General features: G+C 57.4%; 1 protein-coding gene across 1 annotated transcript; it reads right to left on the bottom strand.

The window, feature by feature from the left end:
• Positions 1–208: 208 nt before the first annotated feature.
• On the bottom strand, positions 209–24,709 carry CRHR1 (corticotropin releasing hormone receptor 1). Its single transcript, XM_032591105.1, has 12 exons — positions 24,524–24,709; positions 15,980–16,135; positions 11,846–11,931; positions 6,768–6,874; positions 5,917–6,037; positions 5,541–5,694; positions 5,183–5,243; positions 3,004–3,076; positions 2,660–2,745; positions 2,302–2,437; positions 2,080–2,121; positions 209–1,509 (listed from the first exon to the last, which is right to left on the bottom strand). The coding sequence occupies exons 1-12, from the start codon at positions 24,684–24,686 to the stop codon at positions 1,369–1,371; spliced, it is 1,326 nt and encodes a 441-aa protein (XP_032446996.1). The 5' UTR covers positions 24,687–24,709; the 3' UTR covers positions 209–1,368.

Here is a 24,709-nt window from a genome sequence, read left to right as displayed (position 1 = left end):
TATGACTCACCGCTTCGAAGAGGCGTCCTTATCGCCTGGGCTCCGCTGACCCGTGCCCCCAGCGGCTCACCTAGCACCCCAGCCTGATGGGTGTGAGTGGTATCAGGTTTCCCAGCCCCACAGTGGCCCCGAAGACTGCAAAGTGGCCTCCGTTTCTCTGCTGCGCCCTTCCCACCCACCCCCGCGCAGTCCAGACCTTCACAAATGCTGGTAGAAAAGATAAATATTATTATTTACAGCAGCCATGCCCTCACAGCTGACACCCTTATCTCCCAAAGCTCTGCTCTAGTGGCCCGGTACCTCTAGACACGGGAGGGTCCAGTAGGGGCTGGCTGGTTGCCCCAAGAGTCACCTGTCCTGCTCCAGGATGCTCAGGCAGAGAGAGACCAAGTGCCCTGCCCCTTCTATCTTTGCTTAGCTAGTCACGATGCCCCAGAGGACATCCGGGGGCCACAAACTCCCTGTGACCAGCAGAGAGGCCGTCCCCAGGGCCAGACCACTGAAGCCAGTGGCAGGGTGGCCCTGGGTAGCCTCTGTCCCCTGATGAGGAGACTGGCTTTGGCCGGGGCACACCCTGGCTCTTGCTCACCAGCCACGCGGTCACCCTCCCACCCCCGTCTTTCCACAGAGGGGGAGACACCAGGGACAGGAGGTGCAGAAATCAGGGTGCAAATATTATGTGTGGCCAAGGAGGGGGAGCCTGAGTGGCCTGCGGGGCAGTAAAGTTCCAACGGTGCAAGGCAGCAAGGCAGGGCTTTTCTGCTGGAAGTGCCACAGGGCCAGATGAAGTTTCGGTGGCTGGGGAGGATTCCAGTGGCGCGGCCGTTTGCCTGATGATGTCACCTGATCTATAATGACATTGCCAGGGCTTCTGCCCTGGTTCCCATCGGTATTGGAAGGCATTGCCAACACCCAGAGGCGCCATCATGGTGGTTGGGATGCTGTCACAAGAGTTTCCCATGATGCCCCTGGCAGCGAGGACAGGCCCCAGGTCTCCAGTGGGCTGACATCTTGTGCCGTGGGAGAAGACACCTTTTGGAGGGACCCGTGTGCTGCTTTGGATTTCCACCTGGCCACTTCTACTCCATTCTGATGTCGCCTCCAGGGGGGCCTGGGGCAAGGGGGAGCCAGAGGCCGTGGGCCCGGCCCAGTCTTTATAGGCTATTTCCCGTCATCCCCTGGCCCAGACTGGGTCTGCTCTCATAGGCTGAACTCCCGCTCAGCTCGGGGTTCAGCGAGGGGGGACCCCCCAGGATGTCCGTGCCAGATGCTTCTGGGGGCGCAGGGTGTGGGAAGGCGCTGATCCCCTCCACAGACAGGGCGGCTGGCTGAGCCCGGAGACCGTCTTCCCCTCCCCGGCCCTCGAGCTCAGACGGCCGTGGACGGCTTGATACTGTGGAAGCTGACACGGGTCGGGGAGGTGGGGATGGACATGGCGCGGGCCACGCGGGCGCGGATCGAGTGCTTGTCCTGCCATCGGTGCCACCTCTTCCGGACGGCAGAGCGGACCTGTGGGCACGGAGCGGAGCATGATGTCCGAGCCCGGGTCTTAGGTCCCACCCCTCCCTTCGGGCTGCCACGAGCAGCTGTACGTGTGATGGGTCCACAGGTGCTCGGGACGCAGGTGTGAAATGCACGGGCCACCCGGGAGGTGGTGACATTCACATCGCCAATGTTGTTTATTTGCAGATTTGTTAGAGGAGGGGTGCCCTTTGCTCATCCGTACGAAGGCGTCATACGGCCTTTGCCGTGAAGAGTTCCTACCTTCAGCATGCATGCACGCCCTGCCCAAGAGCTCAGCCCTTCCTGGTTTCAACAAGCCTTTTCATAGACTCATTGATGAGGCTGAAGCCTTGGCTGTGCCAAATGCCTATGGGGGCAAAGGAGTGGGCTTGTCACTCCAGGAGCAGAGTGGGCAGGTGGCGGGGACCCTCCTGCGGCTCCCTGCAGCATCCCCATTAGGGACCCAGGGGCGGGGAAGAGATGGCTGGCACGTGGAGGGCAGGAGGGGGCTGCAGACAATCTCGGGTCCCAACAGGCCCCCCTCCGTCCTGAGCTCTGGGACCCCGGCGTCCTTACCTCACTGTTGAGGAAACAGTAGAATACAGACACGAAGAACCCCTGGGGTGGACAGAGAAGGTGGGTCAAGGGCCTGCGGCAGGTGTGGCCCCACCCAACCTCCAGGCCACCACCCCCTTCCTCTCCAGAGCCTCCTGCCCCTCCAGAGCCCTGCCTGGAAGAATCCCCACCGCAGGAGGTCGGGGGACAGCCAGGGCCAGAGCGAGGGGCGGGCGGTGGTACCTGGAAGGATTCTAGGAAGGAGTTGAAGTAGATGAAGACGACCCGGGAGACCTCGTCCTCCCCGGGGTTCACAAAGAACAGCATGTACGTGATGCCCAGGAGGGGAAGCAGCACCAGAGTGGCCTTCACAGCCTTCCTGAGGTGAGGCGGGGTGGGGAGGCCCAGAGTCACAGCCCATCCCGGGACGGGTGGTGAAGAGGGCTGGGCCTGGGGGCAGGGTGCCGGGTTCCCAGGAATGTCTGAGACGGGGAGCCGGGGTTTCGGGAGGGACTGTCAGACCTGTCGGGGGGAGACCCTGGGTCAGAGGCTGGGCTCTCTGAAGCCCCCAGGATTGGGGGAGGGAGGCGGGCCGGGTTACCTGTACTGAATGGTCTCAGATGTGGTGGACGCCCGGAGTTTGGTCATGAGAATGCGGACGATGTTGAAAAGGAAGATAAAATTGATCTGTAATTTGAGCACACGGTGGGATGGTGTGGGCGTGTGTGTGTGTGTGTGTGTGTGCAAAATGTTGGGGGGAGGGCGGGTGGACGGGGCAGGGCCTCAGCCGTCTCAAGTCTGCTCTTGGTGCCCCTGCTTCTCTCCCTCCACCTTCGTTCATGCTTACACATTCCTGGCCCCGTGCCCCCACCTCTAGGCACGGGGACCCTGTCAGTCCACAGGAGGCACCCTTCTCTCCTGCCCCCCCCCCACCCAGGTTCTTACCAGCAGGACCAAGATCATGGGGCCCTGGTAGATGTAGTCAGTGTATACCCCAGGCCTTTTGCCAAACCAGCACCTAGAAAGCCACAGAGAGAAGGTAAGGGGGGAGGCCCTCTGGGTCCGGTTCGGTGGCATGGGGAGGGGCGGTGCTTGGCCAGGGCAGGACTGGGGCCAGAAGCCAGGATCTGGGTGCCTTGATTCCAACCCTGGCAGAAGGTCAAGATTCCACCACAGTGCCTCAGTTATTCCATCTGCAGAATGGACACCACGCTATTATGAGATGTAAAGCTGGATACACGCAATGTGGCAGGGAGGGCAATTGTGGACCAGAGCACAGAGCGGCACAGGCAAGGGCTCAGCACACCACTGCTCCCCTCTGTCCCCACTGTGGCTCTGGCACAAGCCCACTGACTAGTGGTTCTCTGCCCCTGTCACGCAGTGGTTCCCCAACAGCTAATGACCTCTGAATCTGTTTAATTGCAGCCTCAAGGCAGAGATTCCACAGGCTCCACCTGCTGGAGAGGCAGAACCGCTTTTCATCTTCTTGAATGTCCCTCCAGAAATCTCTTGGGGGGTGGGGGATGGGGCACATGGGAAGTCCCATGTCCTTGTGCAGAGACAACGGCCCCCAGGGTATACAGACCTACGGTGCCTGGATCTCATGATGCTTCCATAAACCAGACGCTGAGATTTTTATGTGAAACCTCTTGACCTTTTAAAGGTTTGAAACAAACTCAAGGTTTCGAAAGACACCAGGGAGACCAAATGCAAGCCGTCTGGGGCCAGGTCTAGACCTTAACCCCAGGGTCTACAAATTCTTTCCGGCCGTCTCACACCTGCATCCCTTCTGCTGCAGTGTCAGTACCTTACCACTAGATGGCGCTCCAGAGCCACTCAGACCGACTTTCTTAAGCCAGGCGTCCTTTTTCCCCCAAGACGCAGACTCACACACACTGGGTCTTCCTGTCCTCGCCTGTAATCACTCGCCCACCTGCAGGCACAGGCACCATCGCCCAGGGTTTACGATGCTCCTGCGCCGGACCCCAACATCCGGAGCGTTACTGCCAGGCCCCCCAGCGGTGTCTGCAGCTGGCCGCTCTCCCAGCCCAGGCCCCCACCCTGCCCGCTGTGCCAACGAAGGGAGAGCCCGCCGAGCGGAGTCAGGAAGGATCAGCCTGGTAAATATGAATATCATTTTCCAGGCTCCTTGTCCAGCCCAGTGAGGTTGTGGGCAGCCCCCTCCCCTCTAGGAGGGCGGAGGGGGGACTTGTCATTGTGATGGAGATCAGCCGGAACCCCACTCAGACAATGGGCCCCTGAGAACGCTTTGGCATGGAAGGTGCTGGCACCTCCCAGGCTGTCTATAACCATATTTTCTGCCTCTCTCTCAGTGATTCTCAATCTTAGCCCCTAAAATCCCCGGTGCTCACACTCCAGACCACCACCAGATGTAAGCGTCCCACCCTTGGGAGGTCAAGCCTGGGCGTTCGGACTTTTTAAAGCTTCCTGGATGATTCCAACATGAGCCAAGGCTGAGAATCACTGCAGCAGAAGTCTAATTTTCAGGGGCAACTGGGAACACCCGAGACCAAAGTCATCTCAGGACGTCAGAGCTGGAGGCTGGAAGGACCCTATGAGATCATCAAGATTAATTTCTACAAAACCCATGGAATCTTTCGTAAAACAAGTCTTAATATTTTTAGTGCCAGACATTATTCTAAATGCTTCCATATACAGGAACTCGTGTCATCCCCACAAAAACCCTTTGCGGGAGGCACTGTTGTTAGGATGCCCATTTTACAAATGAGGAAACTGAGGCACGCTGGAATAACTAGCCCAAGGCCATATAAGTACTTAATGACGGGTCCATGATTCAGAACCTGGGCAATCTGACTCCAGAGACTTCCAGGGACACTTATGCCGTTCTATATGGCGTGAAATCGCAAGACGGATACAGGAGCCTGAATCTACCCATCCAGCCTCACCTAGAGCACAGCACTGCTAGGGATCCTCGGACTGAGTCCAGCCCCCAGCACTCTCCCTGTATGGACGAATAATGACCCTGACTGGGCAGGTGATGTGGCCGAAGGTCCTCGGGGAATGTCAGGGAGAGCGGGGCCAGGAGCCTGGACCTCGGGGCTCAGGGGGCCCTGAGGGCAGCGAAGGGCAGGAGGTGACTCACTTCTCATTGTCGTAGTACAGCTTCCCAATGGCCCAGGCCACGATGATGGGGAAAGGCACACCTGGGGAGAGACTGGCTGTCACAGAGCCCATCGGTGGGGTCTGGAGGACGCAGGGCTGGAGGACCCCAGGGCAGCCCAGGGTCTAGAAGTGGGCAGGGGTTCCCCAGGGTCGAGCTTATACTCACTTGCCCAGCATGCCTCCTTCAGGGTGTTCCTGCTGCCCCCCATCCCCAAATGGTGCTCACCCCACCGCCCTGACCTGGCTCCGGTCTCCCAGCTCCCCCCTGCCCCAGCCAGCTGGCCAGATCTGGGTGAGGAGCGGGGAGCCCGGCTGGGGCAGGGGGCCTGTGCGCTCACCCCAGCCGATGCAGATGAACATCCACTTGCGCAGCCGGTCGGTGGAGTAGGTGAGCACGATGGCCGTGTGCAGGTAGCAGCCCTCCCCGAACATCCAGAAGAAGTTGGTCACGTGGAAGTAGTTGTAGGCGGCTGTCACCAACCTGCACCAGCCCTGCCGCCCCACCCCCACCCAGAGATGACACTGAGATGGGGGGCAGGGGTGTGGCAGCGGCGGCACCCCACCCTGGGCTTGGCACCTCCTATCGGCCAAATTCAACCCCCCCCCACCGCCCCTGCCCAGGGAGCCGCTCCTGTTTTACTGGGCCCCTTTCTCACCAGGGCAGTCCCACCCAGACCCTTCCCCTGACCGTGGGCCTGCCCCCCCAGGACACACCACATTGCTCTGGTGGACTTCGGGGCTCATGGTGAGCTGGACCACAAACCACGTGGCATTGCGCAGGATGAAGGCCGAGACGAGGTTCCAATGGATGATGTTTCGCAGGCACCGGATGCTCCTGGGGGGCAGCAGGGGAGGGGGGGTGACAGGAACCAGAGGAGGAAAGGAGAGATGAGGGACAGGCCGCCAGCGTCACTCCAGCCCAGGCGTATGGATGGGGAAAGCGAGGGCAGGGCTGACCCGCTGTGTCATACCAGGAGGTGGCGGCAGGGGCCCTCCGGATGCCCCCAGGGCCCTTCCGACCTGAGACCCACCCAGACCTAAGCTTGGTGGCGGAGCTGGCCGCACTGCCAGTGCTCCAGGGACCCGGGGCTGCTGAAGGGGGTGCCTCCCATGGCCCCCTCCCCTCCCCGCAGCTCCCGGGTCAGAAAACACAAAACATAAGCGGTTTCCAGTGGCATGACTCCCTCTGAGCCTTCAGGCCTGATGCTCAGCTCCTGCTCCTGCCCCCATTCCTGGCACAGACCTGCCTGGCATTGCCACCTGCGTCCTTGGCAGTAGTTCTGGACCCCGGCAAGTCCAAGCTCAAAGGCCTCCACCTTCCTGGGCTCCCAAATGGGTGCATCTTGGCAAGGGTGTGGTGGCCTAAGGTGAGCCCCGTAGCAGTTACTGGTCTGGGGGGGGGGCAGAAATGACCCTCCAAGAGACCTGGGGCTCCCGTATCTGTCACCACCTCCCACCGAGGTGAGGGGGCAGGGCGCCCAGTGCTCCCTGCCCAGTGCCGGCCCTCCGGCATCTTACTTCTGTACCCTGCTCAGGGCCTGGGGCCAGCACTGAGTCTTTCTCACCTGAGCCGCAGAAAGAGGACAAAGGCCACCAGGAGGGCCACCAGAGAGACGCAGTGGCCCAGGTAGTTGATGATGACGGCGACATGGTAGTGTACCTTGCTTTTCTTCTGAGGTAGGAGAGAGGGACAGACGTGAGGCTCCCACATAGCTGCACCCCTGCACCCACTGGACACGTGAGGATAGCCCCCTTAGGTGGCCGAGACGAGGTTGATAATGATAATAGTTATTCCCCTTCCCGAGCCCTGACTATGGTCAAGCATGGCCCTGGAGCAGGGCCGTCCAGTTTGAGACTGTGTCTGTCTATCTGTCCCTGAATCCCATGCTCTGCCCACTGCTCCGTGCTATTAGACAAATCCCAGCTAACTCGGGTCTCCACATCACACAGGGTTCCCTGCTCCACGTAAATGAAGACGTGTGCACAGCCCTCACGGTTCCATTCTGTTCGATCCCCAGGTGACCCTCTTGGGCACGGATTCCAACCTCTAGGACTTTTTTCCTCATCCATTTCTTTTTTTAAAAAAAGTTTATTAAGTTTATTTATTAGGGAGAGAGAGAGAGAGCACAAGCAGGGGAGGGGCAGAGAGAAGGAGAGACAGAATCTCAAGCAGGCCCTGCACCATCAGCACAGAGATCCACGTGGGGCTTGAACTCATGAACTGTGAGATCAAGAGACAGACACTTTCACTGACTGAGCCACCCAGGCGCCCCTCCTCCACTTCTAAGTTGAGCCATCATCTCTTTGATTACCCAGAATCCCTCCTCGCGGAGGGAACCTGCCCCTAGTGGCCACGGAAGGAAGGGCAGTTGCATCCACAGAATCATTACAGACCATAAGAACTCTCTAGGCTCCATAACGCACTTTCCAGGTCCTACCCCTGGTCCAGGGGGTCTGCTGGGAATGAATGGGACCCCTTCCCGGGACTATAATGAAGCCCCCCCTAACCCCCGCCTCAGTGTTACCACTTCATTCACTGCATAAAATAAAGGAAGCTGAGAAGTGCTGTGGTCTCTTCTTTCCGGAGTAAGTAAGCTCCCTGAGGCATGAAGCCTTTCCACGTCCAGAGTGTTTTCGTATCTCTTGTCTCCTCAACCCGTTAAGGCCACCATGTAGAGGAGCCGGAAGGGAGTCTATACCTTATTTTGCAGAAAAACAGGCCTAGAAGTATGTTGACTCATTCAAGGTCCCTCAGCCTCAAACCATCTCTTAACCAGCACGTGCAGCCTGGCAAGGTGCTGAGACCGCAGATGTGGCCCCCACCCCATAATGGGGGACTGGTGGTCCCCATTGCCCAGCTCTATGCAGATTCTGCCCCCCAAGAGCAAAGCCCCTCTTCACCCTTTCCCGGGTCCCGAGAGGGGCACACGGTAGAGCTCCATAACTGTGTGAAGGAAGGACAAATTTTGTTGAAAAGCAACCGGCTTTGCAAAGGGCGGGGGTGTGAGGGGGTCCCTCCCCTCCCCTTCTTGGGTCCTGGGGTGGGGCCAGGCCATGAGTAAGTTCACAAAGGTCACGTTCGACCTTTTAGAGCTACTGAAGAGCTCCTGGCTCTCCACAGACCTTCCTGTCGGAATTCCAGAATCCATGGGCATCAGAGCTGGTCCTAAGGGATCGAGTCCAGCCCTACTCACTTTCCAGATGAGGAAACTGAGGCCCAAACTCACTCACCCAAGAACAAAGGATGTACCTCTGCAGCCGGCCACCTAGCAGGCACCCGAGAAGAGGCCGAGCCCTCCCTCCCCTGCTCTTCCCAGAGCCCACCACACCCCTCCTGAAGGCACGTCCTCACTGAAAACCTCTGAGGTCCGGAAGGCCCAGGAAGCTCTGTTCTAAGGGGCTGGTTTGGAACATGGCAGGAAACCACATTAGCGGCTCAAGCTCAGAAGGGTTGAGACCCACTGAGGTATAAATGGGGACAGACAACAGAGAGCCGGGGGCAGACAGAGAAGTGGGAGAGAGGGTGGGGGGAGAAGGGGAGCAGAGGGTATCTATTGGCACCGTGGAGATGGGAAGGGTCTCTGAGAGTCTGGCATAGAGCCAAACCCAGAGACTCCAGAAGATATGCACACATGCAGCCTGTCTGGAGCTTGTACTTAATTTCCTTTCATTGAATTTCCCACAAATCAGGGGCGCCTGGGTGGCTCAGTGGGTTGAGCCGTCCGACTTCGGCTCAGGTCACGATCTCACGGTCCGTGAGTTCGAGCCCCATGTCGGGCCGTGTGCTGACAGCTCGGAGCCTGGAGCCTGTTTCGGATTCTGTGTCTCCCTCTCTCTCTGACCCTCCCCCACTCATGCTCTGTCTCTCTCTGTCTCAAAAATAAATAAACGTTAAAAAAAAAATTTTAAAAATTTCCCACAAATCCGTGCGGCAAAGCCCCTGGGTGATAACAGTACCTGTGGAGCTAGAACGGCGTGATGCCCCAGCTTTGCTCACTTGCCCAGGTGGGCAGCATGAACAAGACATGCAGGGAACCCCTTCACCGCCACCTGCCATCAGCCACACCCACCCCTGGACCCCCACAGCAGGTTGACCCTGGGTCGTTTGGTTGGAGGAGGGATGAGTGGGATTTATTAAGCACCTACTGTGTGCTGGGCACTGTGCCAGGTGCTTTACAGATGTCACTGCTTTCCTTTCTCACAGTGGCCCTCTGAGGCTGTCCTTCTGTCTCTGTTTCTCCAGCTGAAGAGGCTGCGTGATCAGCCCAAGCTGCCTGGCCAGCAATGGGAATCCAGGTCGCCTTAGAGACCTCTCCTCCCCTCTACCCCATGGTGCCTTTCCGGGAGACAAGCAGGGACTGAAAACAGACGCCCAGGACCCTCGGAGGGGCTAATGAGAGGTTTACTCCCCAAGGATGATGCCTGTTCAGGATGACTCAGTGCATCCTCCCTGCCGGGTCCCCGCTTCTCTTGTCCAGTATCCCAGCCCTGGTGTCTCTCCCGCCCCCAGGCCGTCCTGCTCTGTGGCTCCTCCTCGCCAGCAGGTTTCCCAAGCTACTCCCTCACCCCACCGGTGGGCACTCCAGCCCCTTGTTCCTCCAAGTGGGGTCCCCAGACCAGCGACACCAGCATCACCCAGGAGCTTGCAGGAATCTGAAGACACAGAATCCGAAGCCCTGTCAGACGTCTGAATCCTCGTTTTAGCAAGAAGCCCCAGTGATTCTTAAGCGTTTCAGAAGTTCTGGTCCAACTAGCATCGCTGTGAACAGTGAGCCCCAGCCCACAAGCCTACACCCCAGAATCCCTTTCACGTCACCTCACGATGTGCCCCAAGGACCAGGCTCCCCAGCTCAGTAGAGTGTGGGAGAGGGGAGCAGATTGTGTACAAGTGTCATGGGAGGGGGGGATGAGTCTGGGCAGTGGGGGGGGAGGATGTCACTGCAGTGAAGGGAGACAGTGTCCGGGGGCTGCTGGTGTGGAAAGCGGGGGCCAGTGCAGGGTGGCACTGGTGGGGGGTGGTCAGTGCCGTTGCCCCAGGTTGGGCCACGGACTAGCTGGGAGCTCGTCCCCTGGTGGTGGTGGCTGTAGGCCGTCTCCTCCCTGGCCTGGCCTCTGGGAGCCCTCGAAAGCCCCACTTCACAGACAGACCTTCTGCAAATCCATTATCTGCAATCCCCTAGGGTGTTGGTGCTTAATTAGGGCTTAGCCCCAGGCCCAGAGTGAGAAGCCTGCTGCACCATTAATTGGAGACTTTTCTCTTCCTCTTCTCCATAGCTTGGGAGTGGATGTGGGGGGCGGGGGTGCGTCTTGAGAGCGGGGAGGGGTCTGGCGAGGCGAGAGGCTGGCAGAAGGGAATGGCATTTTCAGTAATTAAATTAATTGATTACCCAGAATGCCAGGCAACCCGGCCAGCAGGAGCTGCCGGGGAAAGCGGGGGGGGGGAGTGGGGGGGGGGGTTGTTCCCAACAAGTCGGTAACCAGAGGTAGGGGTGGCTGTGTTACCGGTCTCCTCACCAATGACCCCCCACCCCCCTCACCCCAGGTGAGAGGAGAGGCAGAGGGGTGGCAGGTGGATGGAGCGCCCTCCAAAGGCCAAGATGCAGGCAGACATCTACCAGGGGGCAGACACTGTATTACCCCCGCCCCTTTCACAGACCAGGAAGCTGGGACTTGGTGAGGCTCAGTCTCCTGCCTGGGGTCACATAGCTTGCGTGCTGGAATCAGAATCCAAACCATCCACCTCCAAAGCCCGTGCTGTCCCCGTTACACTGCCAAAGAGGGGACTGATGAGAAGCTGGTGTTTCCCCAGTCCTCCTTCTGCCCCGGACCCCACTGGTGGAGAGGCAGAGACAGACCCCTGTCATGGCAGACGGGGTGGGAGCCACAGGGTAGCCAACTAGAAGGACCGTGCTTAAATTAGAGCAGGAGGGATTTGGGTGGACCATGAACTTCTCCTGACGTCTGGGGGGCTCCAACGCAGGGGGGAGGCTGGGAGCCGCTGTGCTGTCCAGCTTTGCTCAGGTTCAAGAAGGTGACAGACGCCTGCCCCTCAGGGGTGGGGGAGGGTTATTTGTTTTAGGCCAGGAGGCTGGCCACCCGACCTACAGTTGAAGACACATCATCCGCCTCAGGCTTTGCAGACCCGCAGGTCAAGGTGGGGTGCAACAGGGGGCTGGAGATGCCTTGCCTTCGCTGCCTCCGCCACAGCATCCCCCTGTGGGCGTGAGCTGGGCTCTAAGAGGTGCTGACCCGGCTTTCTGCCCATGAGCCCCGCCTCCTTTCCTTCCACTTCCTCTACTGGGCACCAGGTAAGGAGCTCCCCACGAGGCTGAGTGGCCTTCTCCCCCACCCCACAAGCCCAAGTCTTCTGGCCCAACTATGTTTCCTGACCCCACTTCCCTCCCCCAGGCTGGAACTGGATGTGCAGCTCAGGTGGGCGGTGTGGAGAACGGAGGAAAAGCTGTCCCAGTACATGCAGACGGAAGGAAGGGAGGAACAAGGACCCAACTCATCTGTGTCAGAGCCGGTGGCTGCCCTCTTGGCTCCCCTCCCCTGGAGATGGGCACTCAACGGGTCGGGTGCCCGTGCAGCAGACCCAGATCCGAGCTGGGGCCTGACCCACCCTCTACACGGGCAGACTCACCTCCCCACTGAGGATCTCCTGGCATTCCGAGTAGTTCACACGGGCGGCCCAGCTGCCATTGGCCAGGCACTCCCGGTAGCCGTTGTCTGGAAAAAGGAGAGAGTCAGAGTGATGCGTGGGCTCCTCTCCCAAAGAGCAACCCAGGCATCTGTCTGTCTGTTGGGCTGTCCATCTATCCATCCATCTGGGCCAACACAAGGGCCTGCTTGCTGGGGGCTCTGGGTTGAAGTTGAGGAGAGAAGCCACCTGCCTTTCTGCCCACCGGCCCCACTGGGGGCTCAGTGACGGCCCCAGTGCCCGCCCATGGGACCAAGGCTCTGCCCACCCAGGTTGCCATGATCATGTTCACGGGACTTGACCAACTTACTGTGGCTGTCCCCTTGCAAGGCCTTATATGGCAACAGATTATGTGGTAGGTACCCTTCTGAGAAACGCGGCAGCAAAAAGGATGGGATCTGATGAGTCAATTCCCCGTCACAAGGCTGGGCGTGATATGGCGGAAGGGTTTGTGGTGACAGCTCGGGTGGCATAGTGAAATGACGGTTTTATATGGTGACTCTCCGCGGTGAGGTTTCCCACGGGGGGCGGGGGGGTCCTCAAGTGGCAACGTTTCACATGGGGTGGGGCTCGCAGAGCAGGTGTTGGGGAAGGTCCTCGTGGTGACGTTGCTCTACAGCAGGATTTATGCTGGAGGGTCATGTGGTGGGCTCCTCCAAGGTGAAGGCCTCTTAGGACAGAAAGTGACAGGTGGCAGGAGTGTGCTGGGGGATGTCACGGGTGATGGCCCTCACAGGATCCACTACAACCAGCTCCCAGCCTGGCACGTAGCACTTGGAGGAAAAGGCAGGAGGGCAGCCCCGGGAGGTGTGGGGGTCTGTGCAGCCACCACACTGGACTGTGGCCCGGAACCTGTCACCTTCTAAAGAGATGGGGAGCAGCCTTGTGATCTGAGCTGAAGCCTGACAGCAGCGGGACAAGAGTGAGATGATGGGGTGGGCGGTGGGGGGGGGGGGGCGGAGATGTGCCTGCCTCCCGGAAAGAGGGCGCCATGGTCTGGCCTTCAGGACCACAAGGCTGAGGTCTCTCTAAAGTGCTCCCCTTGGGCTCTGCATGCCAGTGGGGAAATGAAGCTAAATACATTTTTCAAGCTCTGCCCAGCTTCCTACCCAGCTGAGCTGAGCCCTTGGGCAGAGTTGGCGAAGGAGCTGCTGATTCTCTCCTAATTGCTAAATGAGGGATAAGCAACCAGAGGGCTGAGGGTGCAGCGACTAGGATTTCAGGAAGGTCTGGAAGGAGGCGAGGAACCAGGGGGAATCCAATGTGTCTGCCACGGACCGGATGTGCCTGGGACCACAGGCTGCTCTGGGGTGTCTGCAAAGGATGGGACTTTGGGCAGAGATCGGGTTGGCAGAGGCATGCGGGTGGGGGAGGGGAGACAGGGATGGGGTCTTGCTTTAAGCAAGAGCATGGCTCTTAACCCAGGCCGCCTCGGTTCAAATCCTGGCACCACTCCTTCCTAACTGCGTGACCTTGGGCAAGCCACACAACCTCTCAGCTTCCTTATCTGCAAGAGAGGAACAAACTTCACAAGGGCGCCTGCCTCGATGGTTGAGCGAGCATTTTTAGGTAACATGTGCCGAGTGCTTGGGGTCTACCCGGCTCGTAGTGTGAGCTATTATTTTCATTATTATTGTCTCGGAACTATTGCTCGTATAACCTTCTGTGAGATTCAGGACATGTCACTGATCCCTATCAGTGTGGGTACTGGCTGGGGTTACAGGAGATGCCTCCTTGACTCAAGCTCCCCCTTGGCACCCCGCGTATCGGCGGGGGGGAGGAGGGGCAGCCTGGAGCCCTCTCAGGACAGGTTATCCGGAGGGAGCAGGCTTTGGCGGGAAGGGAGGAGGTGATCCTGAAAAGAAACACGCAGCGAGTCATTGCCAGGGAGGAGGCGACCTCCTTGTCTTTAATTGCTGAGCTGAGCAGTCCTCCCGGAGAGTCTTGGGAAAATGGATTATTTTTGGAAAAGCTTCCCATCCCTTTGAAGATCAGATACAGCAGGAGGAAGGGCATTTCGGAAAAGGTTTGGAAGTCCTGGCAGTGCCTCATCAGCAAATGAATTAATTAGAGCCTAATGATTAGGTACAATTCTGGGTTCCCGGTCACTGCTGATTACACGGGCGTATTCCTCATCTTTCTGGCGCTGGGGGAGCCTTCCGGCCCCACCTCCACGTCCAGGGACCATCGCCCAGCTCTTCTCCTGGGATCAGAGAGGGAAGAGCAAGGGAGCAGAGAGAGCACCTCACTCAAACCTCCCTCCCATCCTGCAGGTGGAGAAACTGAGGCTCAGTTACGGGCGGAGCTGGGGCTAGAACCCAGGACTCCCGCCTTCCACTTGAGGCAGGGCTGGCTAATCAAGCAGCACGTGCCCAGGCACCAACGCCTTTATTGGGGTCACGCCAAGTCACCTTGGAGACAGGAGTGGACGGAGCTCATGGGGAGTGGCAGGACTGTAGCCACAGAGGGCCTGGCCGGCCCCACTCAGGAGTGTGGACTTGACCATGGAGGCAATGGGGAGCCGCAGAAGGCTCAACTCCAAGCAAGGGTGTGACAGGGTTAGATGCTTGGACCGGGGCCGTGGCCCCGGCGATGGAGGGAAAGTAGTCTTGGACGTGAAAATCACTTTGGAGGTGAAGTTGAAGGATCTGGCAACTGTGGAGACACAGAAGGGCCTCTCTCTTCCTGGAAGCAGCCTCCCCGTCCCCACCACGCACCAGCCCCAGTGCCGCCTCCTTCCTGGGAGCTCCGGAAGGACTGGGCATTGTGGCATTGTGAGTGGAGCCGTGGCCCTGCCTGGCACTTTGTGACCTCAGACGGCTGTCAGCCTCTGCCTCGGTTTCCTAATTGTGAAATGGGCCCTACTAAATTTTAGGCTCCGAGCCTCGAGCTCGAGCCCCGAGCTCTCTTCTTAGGTCCTTCTGCCCTTCCCCCTACCCACACTTCTCCTCGCACCCACTCAGTCTTTCTCCTCTCAGGGTCCGAGATGTGGTTGCAGACACGTGAAGCTGTGTGGACTGGCTCCCCGCCCTAACTGGAAGCCTCCCCAGGGACTTCCCACCCCTCCTTGGTTGCAGCCACCAACCCTAACCCCCTTATGTAGCTGGTAAAGGAGAGGGGGCAGAAGGAGGAATGTGGGAGTTCTGAGCTGAACGAAGACTTAGAAGCCATGCTATCCAGCCTTCTCCATCATCAGACCAGGGGCCAAGGGCCGTAAGAGGGGGAAAATGTGTTAAGGTCACATGGCAAGTCTCCAGGTGAACCACCCGGTGTTTGTGGTCACCCTCGGTGCCCCCGTGGGCCTCTGAGCTCAGGCTCACCAGCCCCAAGAACCCACCCCTAGGGACCCCCACCCTCCCCTCAGATGGGACAGGGCCCCTGGCCCACAGCTGCTGTTCTCCTGATAAGCAGGAGCTGTGAGTCATTGGCAGGGGAGAGCAAATTAGTTCTGAGGGTGACAGGTAGGGTAGCAAGTTGCTGCAAAGCCTGGAGGTGGAGGCTCAGGGCCTCAGGGTAGCGAGGTGTTTACGTGGGGATCGAGTATCCAACAGACCCTGGGCAGTTCTCCCCCACTCCCAGCAGACCTGTGGGCTTGCATGCCAGGCCAAACGCCCTGCCTGTGGACCTAAAACTGAGCCCCCTGCAGGGGTTTGGTCTGCAGGGCCCTGGACAGACCTCCTAACCTCTCTGAGCTCAAAGTTGGGGCTATTCTGGAGATTCCTGCCCTACCTCATAGGGTTGTGGTAGGCTTATCCCAACTAACCCAGTCTGTCAACTGCAGAAGAAAGTGTCACACAGACGTGCAGGCCAGCTCCAGCTTCACCTCTTACCAGCTGGTGAACTTGGGGAAGTCCCCTAACCTCTCTGAGCCTTGGAGGCCTCGGTATATGATGAAAACTGGATAGTTATATATAGCATCTTCCAGGGATAGTATGGGAATTAGCAATAAAGAGCACAGAGCTGACCTTTGGTAAATGGTGGTTGTATCCATGAGAGGTATTATGGTATTGCCATTATCGTTATTATCTCCCCCCCCCCACCTCCAACAAGTCCCAAGCTCTTCCCATCCTGTCCCACCTCGGCAGATGGTCCGCCCTCCAGAGGCTTCCTTACTTGTGGTGTTGTAGCGGACACCGTAGAAATAGGCAGGGCAGGGTCGAACCACCAGCTGCCCCGCAGGGCTCCGGGGCCAGCAGGTGCCAATGAGGTCCACGGATGCATTGCATTGCAGTCCTGGGGGGCAGAGACAGCTGGTGAGGCAGAGCAAGATCCCTACTCCGGTGTCCTATCCACCTGCCCACACTCACCCATCAACTGGGAACAAGATGGGAGCAATGACCCCAGTGTAGAGATGAGCTCACCCTATGCAGGGGAGACATCAGGGAAAGCAATCTGAATTTGATGCTATGACACTAGGGAGCCAGTGTGGGTTCTAGAGTAGAGGAGGAACAGAGACAGTTGAAGGTGGTGTTAAAAGCTGAGGTCTTGGCTGGCATTTAGAAAAAATACTGGAGATGCTTCAGCTCTGCTGCTCTGTAGCCTGAAGACACTTCTCTTGGCCCCTCATTTGGTATAGATTGGACCTCTGAGACTTCACAGTCTGGAACAGCCTGGAACCTTGATCTAGCCCCCTCACACATGTACGGAACCAAATCACATCTGCTCTGGCTCTGAAGTTGGCCCAGCTTCTCCCTGGCCTGATAACCACACTTACTGAATGCATAGTGTTTGTGCTCTAGACTGTGCGGGGCCCTAAGAGAGGACTGATCGAGAAGGGAACTATGGGGAGAAAACGGAAGGAGACACCACCTCCGGGAGTGGGAAGTAGCCTGGAACACTGGCTTTTGACTGGGCTCTGCCACTAATTTGCTGTGTGACCACAGGCCTGTCGCTTGCTCTCTCTAAGCCTTCGTGTCTTTAGAGTGAAATTAAGAAGTTGGATCTGATCAGAAGTTCTTAATCTCAGTCTACTGGAAGCTTTAAGGGTTTGTAGAGACTCTGAAATTAAATGAAAAAAAAAAATTGGTGTATACATGCATCTTAATTGGGAAAGGGACCGTGGCCTTCACTAGATTCTCAAAGAGGTCTGTGACTCAAAAAAGCACGTCAAAACCCCCTTCCCAATATTTTCCCTTTGTTGAAGAGCTTTTTGGAGAGGAGCGTGCGCGTGTGTGTATGTATGTGCGTCTGTTGGGGCAGAGCTGGGCCACAGTAATGCTTCTGGAATGAGTAGGAAGGCTTTTGGTCTCTAGCGGGTGGAGGCTGGGCCGAGGGTGGTCCTCGCACCCCTCCTGACGCTGTCCCTTCCTTCTCTGCCTTTTGATGCCCTCTTCCACATAAGGTTGGCACACCAGTCCTGTTGAGAGCCAGTGTGCCCATCCTGATGGGAGGGGGTTAATAATTCTGGAGACTGGCACAAGAAGGCACGGGCAAACCAGGGAGAGCCGTGAACCAACGCAAGGGCAGCCTCTTCAGGGCCAGGCGTCGGCAGCTGCCAAGCTCTGGCTGGGCCCACCTGCCATCATCTCCTCCTCAGTTTAGCCTGTAACTCAGTCTCTCAGGAAACAGCCTGGGTTAGGGTGGTGTCCTTTAGCGCTCCTGAGCGGCACTCGTACCCACTGCTGGTGTTTCTTGCTCATCAAAGCTATTCAGAGGCGTTCCTATGAATCAGGGCTTAGGGACAGAGGCCTTGAGGCCAAGTGGTTTAATTGAAAGAGGAAGAAGTCTGGATCGGGGCTGACCGGACACGAGGAGATGGCGGGCCAGGCCAAGCCTTGGTGTTGTGCCACAGTAGAGCCTCTGTGAGTGGTTGCTGGGGGGGGACGGGGAGGGGAGTGAGGAAAGCAGATTGAGATTTTAATCTCTCCTGGGTCGTGCCTGTAGTGCTGAGCCCAGAGGAGGGGGAAGCTGGAGGCAAGTGGCCATGGGGAGGGAGGGATAATATTATGGACCATGCTCTGCCTTTTCAAGGCCCGTCTTCGTCTATTTCATTGATCCTCATCCACCCTGCCATGTCCTTAGTCCCTTTTTACAGATGAGGAAACTGAGGCACAGGGAAGCTAAGGGACTTGCTCGAAGTCATGAGTCAATGAGTGAAAGAACCAAGAAACGTAGCTGGGTGTTTTCGACGCCAACCCACGTATTCTTTCTACGGCACATTTTGTGCCAATAAGGGGAGGGGAGAAAGTCAAGGAGACAGCAGGGAAGGGAGCAACATTTTTGAGGGCTGTGTTCTCCAGGCACCTGCCAGGTACTTTGCATATACCCTCCGATTTAACGACACCATTGTACCTTCCTCGGACAGTCGTTCCTTCACTCACCCACTCATTCATTCTCAGTGTCTCCTGAGCTGGGCACGGGGGAGACTAAATGGAATGTCACGTGTGGCAGCATCTGGAACTCGTCTAGTGTGCTCTCTCAGTGTAAGGTCTAGATCCTACCCCCCTCCCTGTCCTTCTCTCTTCTGCCTTGGCCATTTCCCCAGAGCCCTTTTGGCAAAGAACAGAGGGCAGGCAGGACTGGACATCAGCCACAGCCGGGGCCAGACTAGAGCCAAGGCAGAAACTGGCTACTAGGCAGATGGCCCTTCTGACCTCGAGGACCAGGTACCAGCCAATGGCCAGAGCCCTGCCCTTTCCACAGCTGGTGGGGAGGTATGGGGTGGAAGTGGACACAGTAGACATTATTTGCCCCTAGTCTGGTATAGATTAGGAGTCGGTAGCACCTACTACAGGGCTCACACCGCCTGCTAACACGAGTGCTCATTCCGTTTCACAGGTAAGGAAACCGGGGCCCGAGCAAACTGTTTATGCAGAGTTCCACAAACACTGGGAGGCAGAAGTAGGGTTTGAACACTGGCTGTTGACACCTGCCCAGGGCTCTTCCCACTGCACCACAGAGGTCCCCGGTCTGGGTCACTGGCCCTCATAGCATTTGGTTGCACCATCTCTGGCCCCTGCTTGCTCAGTGCCTCTCTCCCACTCTCTCTCCCTGCCTACCCCCTGCAGCTCACAGAAGGCGGGGGGACATGACCTTTACATGAAGAGCTCAGAAAATCCTGGGAGGGAATGAACGTCTGTGCGAATCGGGAAGAAAGGTAAGGAGAGGCTGCCAGAAGGAAGAAGAGAAGCCTCCACCCAGCCTACCAGCGGGGGGCCTGAACTGGGCCCGAGGGCGGCTTGGGGGCGTGGCCATACGGGGGCGGGGTCAGATGCACAAGGCCAATCAGGAGCGGCGGCGGGGCTCAGGCTGGGAGACCCCAGCAGGAGAATTAAGGGGATTGGCCTTGTGGTTGCTGGGGACGAACGAAGGGATAGGCAGTAAAAGAGGAGAAAAGGGAGGCTGGAAGAAGAGAGGCGGGGACCCAGAGGTCGAGGGTAGGGAGGAGGCGCCGAATAGGGCCTCAGGCGCCGAACCTGGCACAGCAGACTTTCCGCCTTCCCGCAAAGTGCTCTACCTCCTTGGGGCCACAGCCCTTGGTGGCTCACGCAGGGATTCCAGCTCACCGCTCTGCGGACACGTGGTCCCTGAGGATCGGGCAGAGCCCCGGCCTCCAAGGAAGGGTGTGTAGGACTTGGCGGGCAGGGGAAGCAACATTTGTTGAACATTGCTGTATACCCTGCAGTGTGAAGGGTGCTTCGGGAAATTAACGCCGCTAATTCAATCCTTTTAACCACTTGAAGGGAAGGAAAGGGGGGGGGGGAAGGGGTGGGAGCAAGTGGGGACGGAGAGCGGGGAGAGAGGAAATAGGAGACAACGACACTGGGAGCAAAACAGGGAAAGGCAGACAGAAAGCCAGGAGGAAAAGGTACAGGGAGAAGTAATTCCAGAGGTGCTGGGCACGGGGAGGGAGTGGATCTCCTAGGAGAAGGAAGGAAGGGAAGTTTCTGTGCCACTCAGCATGGGGGCTACTTGGGCCTAGAGGTCAGGGCTGTTGGACTCTGATTCTTGAGCCAATGTCCCCTCCAGGTCCCGCTGGCACAAACGCCCAATCCCTCCTGCTCTCCTGGCGGGTGTTTTCCCGCTTGGATATCATAGTTCTGGGGTGAGGAGCGGTTTGGACCGGAGTAACCCAGCCTTGCAAATAGCCAGGTGGATTCCCCAGCCTGGAGCAGGAAGCCTGAGCTATTATTTTAAGTCAACTCCTCCCCACACCGTCCTGTCCCAGGACGCCCCTCCTAGCCAATTAAGTTATAGATGGGGAGGAACGATGATTTTGCTCTTTATTCAACAAGTTTTTACCGACCATCTAAGAAGTTTTCTAGGAGCTGGGGACACAGTACCTGTTTTAGGGGCTGAGAAAACAGTAATGAATAAACTAAGTGCCCTACTCTTAGTTGGGGGTGGGAGGTAGGGGGTGCGGCAAACAGACAGACAGATAGACAGACATATCTGTGAAGCAGTGAGAAATGCTATGAAGAAAAAGCAAGCAGGACAAGGAGATAAAGACGGCCAGGACAGCTATTTTAATTTGGTGCCAACATTTAGGCAGACAGACCTACAGGAAGAGAGAGAGGGAGCCATGTGCACATCTGGGGGAAGAGTGTTCTAGGAAGAAGTAACAGCAAACACAGAGGCCTGAGGCTAGCGTGTACTTGGCATGTCTGGAGTGTTAACATTCCTATAACTTGGTGGCTCACCCCTTCCCGAGGCAGCCAGATCCCTTCAGAGTTTTGTTCTGGAGGCAGGGGTGGAGCTAAGCGGGCTAAAGTAATGCACAAAACTTTCCTGCATCTTTCTCCACCCCCACACATGCATCCTCCGATGCTCACTGGAGCACTGCGGTCAGACTGTCCCAAATCCGTGCAAATGGAGGGAAGAGGGGAAGGGAACCATGCGGGGGGGGGGGGGGGCTCCTCCCTGCCTCTGACAAAATCCCTGCTGAATCAGGGTCCTGGGGGGCCTGTTCTAACAACAGATGAGAACCCTTTGAAGGTGGCCTACTTAATGCTTGTGCACAATCGGGTGCGGGTTCCCCCCCACCCCGCCCCGATTACATAATTCCTCTCCCAGCAGGCTCAGGGTCCAAAAGCGCTCAGCAGATCCTAGATACCTTCAGAAGGCAACCTGAATCTGGTTCCTGTCCCCAGTTATTTTGGGTCTTCCCATCAGCGGCTTCTGAATGAACCACAGTAGGTGGGCACTTAGCGACAGCCCCGCCGTTGTGAGGTCTAAGCTCAAGAGAGGGACCCGGCCAAGGCTCGCCAGAGTGGGAGCAGCCGGGCGGCCCACGGGAAGCCTCTGAAACACACATGCTCGTCCATTCAGAGGAAGGCGCAGTCGGGATGAATGTGCAGGGGTTTCGCCCGGGTCAGCCGGCACGGGGAAGGTGGCAGAGGGCAGGCAGAGAGTCCTGGTCTTGTTTCGGCCGCCTTGTGGTTGGGCTGCCTCGTTTTGGGCTGGACAGAACAGAAAGATACCTCCGCAGGGTATGCGATTCATCAGGACAAGTGGGCGGGAGCCTCCTGTCCCGTGGGTTTGCAGGCTTTCCATTTTTGCATTCCCGGCTCCTAGTACAGTGCCAGGCGCATTGTACGTCCTGAGGGAAATCGGGGGCTGTGTGTAAACCCACTATGGGTATGGGAAACTGCAGGGGTGACTCTGCACACTCAGATGACCGACCACCCCGGGCCCTGGGGACCGTGGTTCTCCGGGTAGCCACATACGGGGCAGCCCATTGGGTTCAAATCTTGGGGCTACGGCTGAGTAACTGTGTGTGCTTGGGCAAATGACTTAACCTCTCTGAGCCTTAGGTTCCTCTTCCGTAAAATGAGGATAAAATACTTCCATACTGTTGTGATGACTGAATGAGATTGAAGTACTCAGAATGGGGTCTGACACATAGTAGGCACTAAATAACCATAAGCTATCGTTAATTATTGTTAACGTTCAGGACCGTAAGACGGGATAGGAACTGATGACCCTGGATCCTTGTCAACAATATCATTTCATTTGTCTCCGACGTCACTAGTCAATAATTCTATTACTTTCTGGCATTGCCACTTTCATGCCATGATTTTATGAGTTGCCAAGTCTATGATGAGCTTTGGCCCTGGGGACCCACCCTCTCCCTGCTCCTGGCATGTGAGAGGACCCCCAAAGGCCCCAGCTCAGTGCCAGCCTCCCCGGCCAGACGCCCATCCATCTGTCCTGGTCCCTCCACCCCACCCTCACCATCTGTCTCTACCAGTGCCCATCGGTCTGGGTAGGTCTTGGCACTGGAAGATAAATAGCTTGTTATCAGAGGCTGTTGTGGAGGGTGATGGATTATATGCCATGAAGCCAGCCAGGCTGGGCTGGGCTGAGGGTAGGGTCACAGAGTACAAATCACTGGGGAATGAACGATATTCATCATGGCCCGTTGCCTCCCAGGACAGGTGACACCAGCGTGGGCTCAGAGATGTCACTCCTCCAGGGCACAACAAGCAGGTTAATGGGGGCTGACCTGGCCCCAGTGCACAGGGAGCTGTGGGCATGACCTTTCATCTCAGACTCAGCCTGGTCTCTTCCCTCCCTGTCTCTCTTTGCTAGAACTCCAGGCTCTTGCTCAAGAATGTTCCTCTCCCCCATGGCCTAGCTTAGCCAACTTTTACAGCCAGATGCTCCGGGCTCCCAGAACCTCCCCAGGCTTCCTCTTCCCGTCTCATTCCACCAAACCCACCTGCTGGTCTTCAGTCAACTCTAGCTTTGGCTCAGAGCATTGGCTCTTCTCTGCCGGCTCACGCGCACAGTCTCTCAGAGACTCACTGTTAAACCTACTCCTTCAGGAAGCCTTCCTGGATTCATACCACCCCCGGTCTATCCTCCCTGCCACCTTCATCGTAGTGAGGAATTCATGGCTCAATGCCAGCTATACAGTAAGCACTTTCAAAAGCCTGCTCGTGTTACCAACGATAATAAATAATACTCAGTAGTGGGGCGCCTGGGTGGCTCAGCTGGTTAAGCATCCGACTTCAGCTCAGGTCATGATCTCACCGCTCATGAGTTCGCGCCCCATGTCAGGCTCTGTGCTGAGAGCTCAGAGCCTGGAGCCTGCTTCCGATTCTGCGTCTCCCTCTCTCCCTGCCCCTCACCCACTCACGCGCTGTCTCTTTCTCTCAAAAATAAATAAACTTAAAAAAAATAATACCCGGTAGTGGTAGGCTCTCTATAGTTTGTGACATATTGCCACAAAACTTAGTGCATTTAATTGTTACAGATCCTTGGGAGTTAACACCCCTCCCTGACTTTACAGTCTGGGCAAAGTGAGGCCCAACGGGGTCAAGGGCATGCTCATTCCTGTGGCTACTAGAAGGGTCCCTGGGGCAGAAGGACAGGACGGTGCCACTTTAAGCATGGACCCAGTTAGCCTTCTCCAAGCCCAGTGCTCTTCCTCTCCCCTCCCCAGGCTCCCCCCAAGGTAAAAGACCAGCAGGCCAGGAGGCAGCCGCTCCGAGGTGTGGAAGCCTCCTCTCCCCGCAGGCCCAGGATCGGAAACCAATGCCTTCTGCTTCCCGGCTGGTGCACAGTGTCCACCTCCCTGCCAGCACGCCCCTTGCGTTTTGCTCCATAGTACATGTGATGTGGGCCTGACTCCCAGACCAGACCGTGAGCCCCTTTTTTGTCCCTCTCATGCCTTGCATGGGGCCCGGGACACAGTAGCTGCTCAATTAATGAGTTGGGTTGAATCAAGGGAATCCGAAGAGGAAACGGAGTCACCAAAGAACAGCGAGCCTCCCAAAGACCCTCAGGTGCGGGGGCCCCCCTCACCTTCATGGGCAGCAGCACCCCCAGGACCCTGGTTAGAGTGGCCGGGGTGAGGGTTCGGGGCCCACACCCGAAGCTGGCAAAGACGTGGTCTCAGAAACCAAAGACCTGGCTCTCCCGTGCATCAGTCTCCTCACCTGTACAAATGCCGAGTCTTAAACTCTTGTGAGAAGTAAGATAATCATCCCAAAGGGCTTTGTCAATGGTGTGCGTATACAAGTCATTAGTAATATCTGCAATTATGCAGTAGTTTCTACTGAGGAGGCATAGAGCACGGGGTTAAAAAGTGTATCTGGGAGCCAGGCCGCCTAGGCTCAAATCCTGGCTCTGGGACTTACTCGTTTTTCTCTGAGCCTCAGTTTCCTTAGGTGTAAGTGAAAATGGGGGTAACGTATCTCAAACGCCTCCAACAGTACCTGGCGTGTAGCTAGCACCCTACGGTATTGCGCTTTGGGCATTTTTAGCAGCACAAAAGAGCAGCCTTGACTTCCTCGCAGGTGCCTGAGTCACCGCCCAGCCCTCCGCTCTGTTGGTTCTCACGGCGAGGGCTGGGGCGACTTCCCCTGTGGCCCACCCCAGAGCCGGGGAGATAACCGCGTGGCGCACTTGCCACACGACCCTCCTGTGCCCATGGTAGATGCTGTGATCTCACCGCAGCTCTCCTTCCCACCCTACTGACGCCAACTTTAGCACGCTCCTCCCACAGTGCTCTGCGGAGACCTGACAAATTGCGGGCAGCTCTGGAGAGGAAATCCCTCTGCTGCCCCTGCCTTAGGGCATGGCTCTGTGTGCAGGCCCTGGGGGACCCGGGGGCGGCGAGGGGGTGGGGGGCTGTGGTGACCTGGGATCTTGCAGGATCAGGGGAGGGGGACTCACCAGAGATATTGCTGGCCAGGGACAGGCTCTCGCAGGGCTGGTCCTGGAAGGAGGCGGAGATGGCGTTCAGCCCCAGGAGGAGAAGGGCCTGTGGACACAGGGAGACGTGGGACAGGGTGAGACCGTGCCGTGAGCTTCCTGCTTCCCCTCGCTTCTGTCTCATGCATGTCTCTTCCCAGACACCCC

This window comes from Lynx canadensis, chromosome E1, assembly GCF_007474595.2.
Source record: "Lynx canadensis isolate LIC74 chromosome E1, mLynCan4.pri.v2, whole genome shotgun sequence".
In the NCBI taxonomy this organism is placed as follows: domain Eukaryota; kingdom Metazoa; phylum Chordata; class Mammalia; order Carnivora; family Felidae; genus Lynx; species Lynx canadensis.
The sequence above is the reverse complement of the archived record's forward strand: the minus strand, read 5'-3'. Positions and strand labels throughout refer to the sequence as shown.

What these genes read in the sequence shown, in the direction of transcription:
- CRHR1 (XM_032591105.1), bottom strand. Translation starts at nt 24,686, where the DNA reads ATGAGACAGAAGCGAGGGGAAGCAGGAAGCTCACGGCACGGTCTCACC. An exon ending in GTTCATCTGCATCGGCTGGG is followed by an intron (nt 5,244 to 5,540) that starts GTGAGCGCACAG and finishes GTCTCTCCCCAG; the next exon opens with GTGTGCCTTTCCCCATCATC. An exon ending in CCTTCCTAGAATCCTTCCAG is followed by an intron (nt 2,122 to 2,301) that starts GTACCACCGCCC and finishes TGTCCACCCCAG; the next exon opens with GGGTTCTTCGTGTCTGTATT.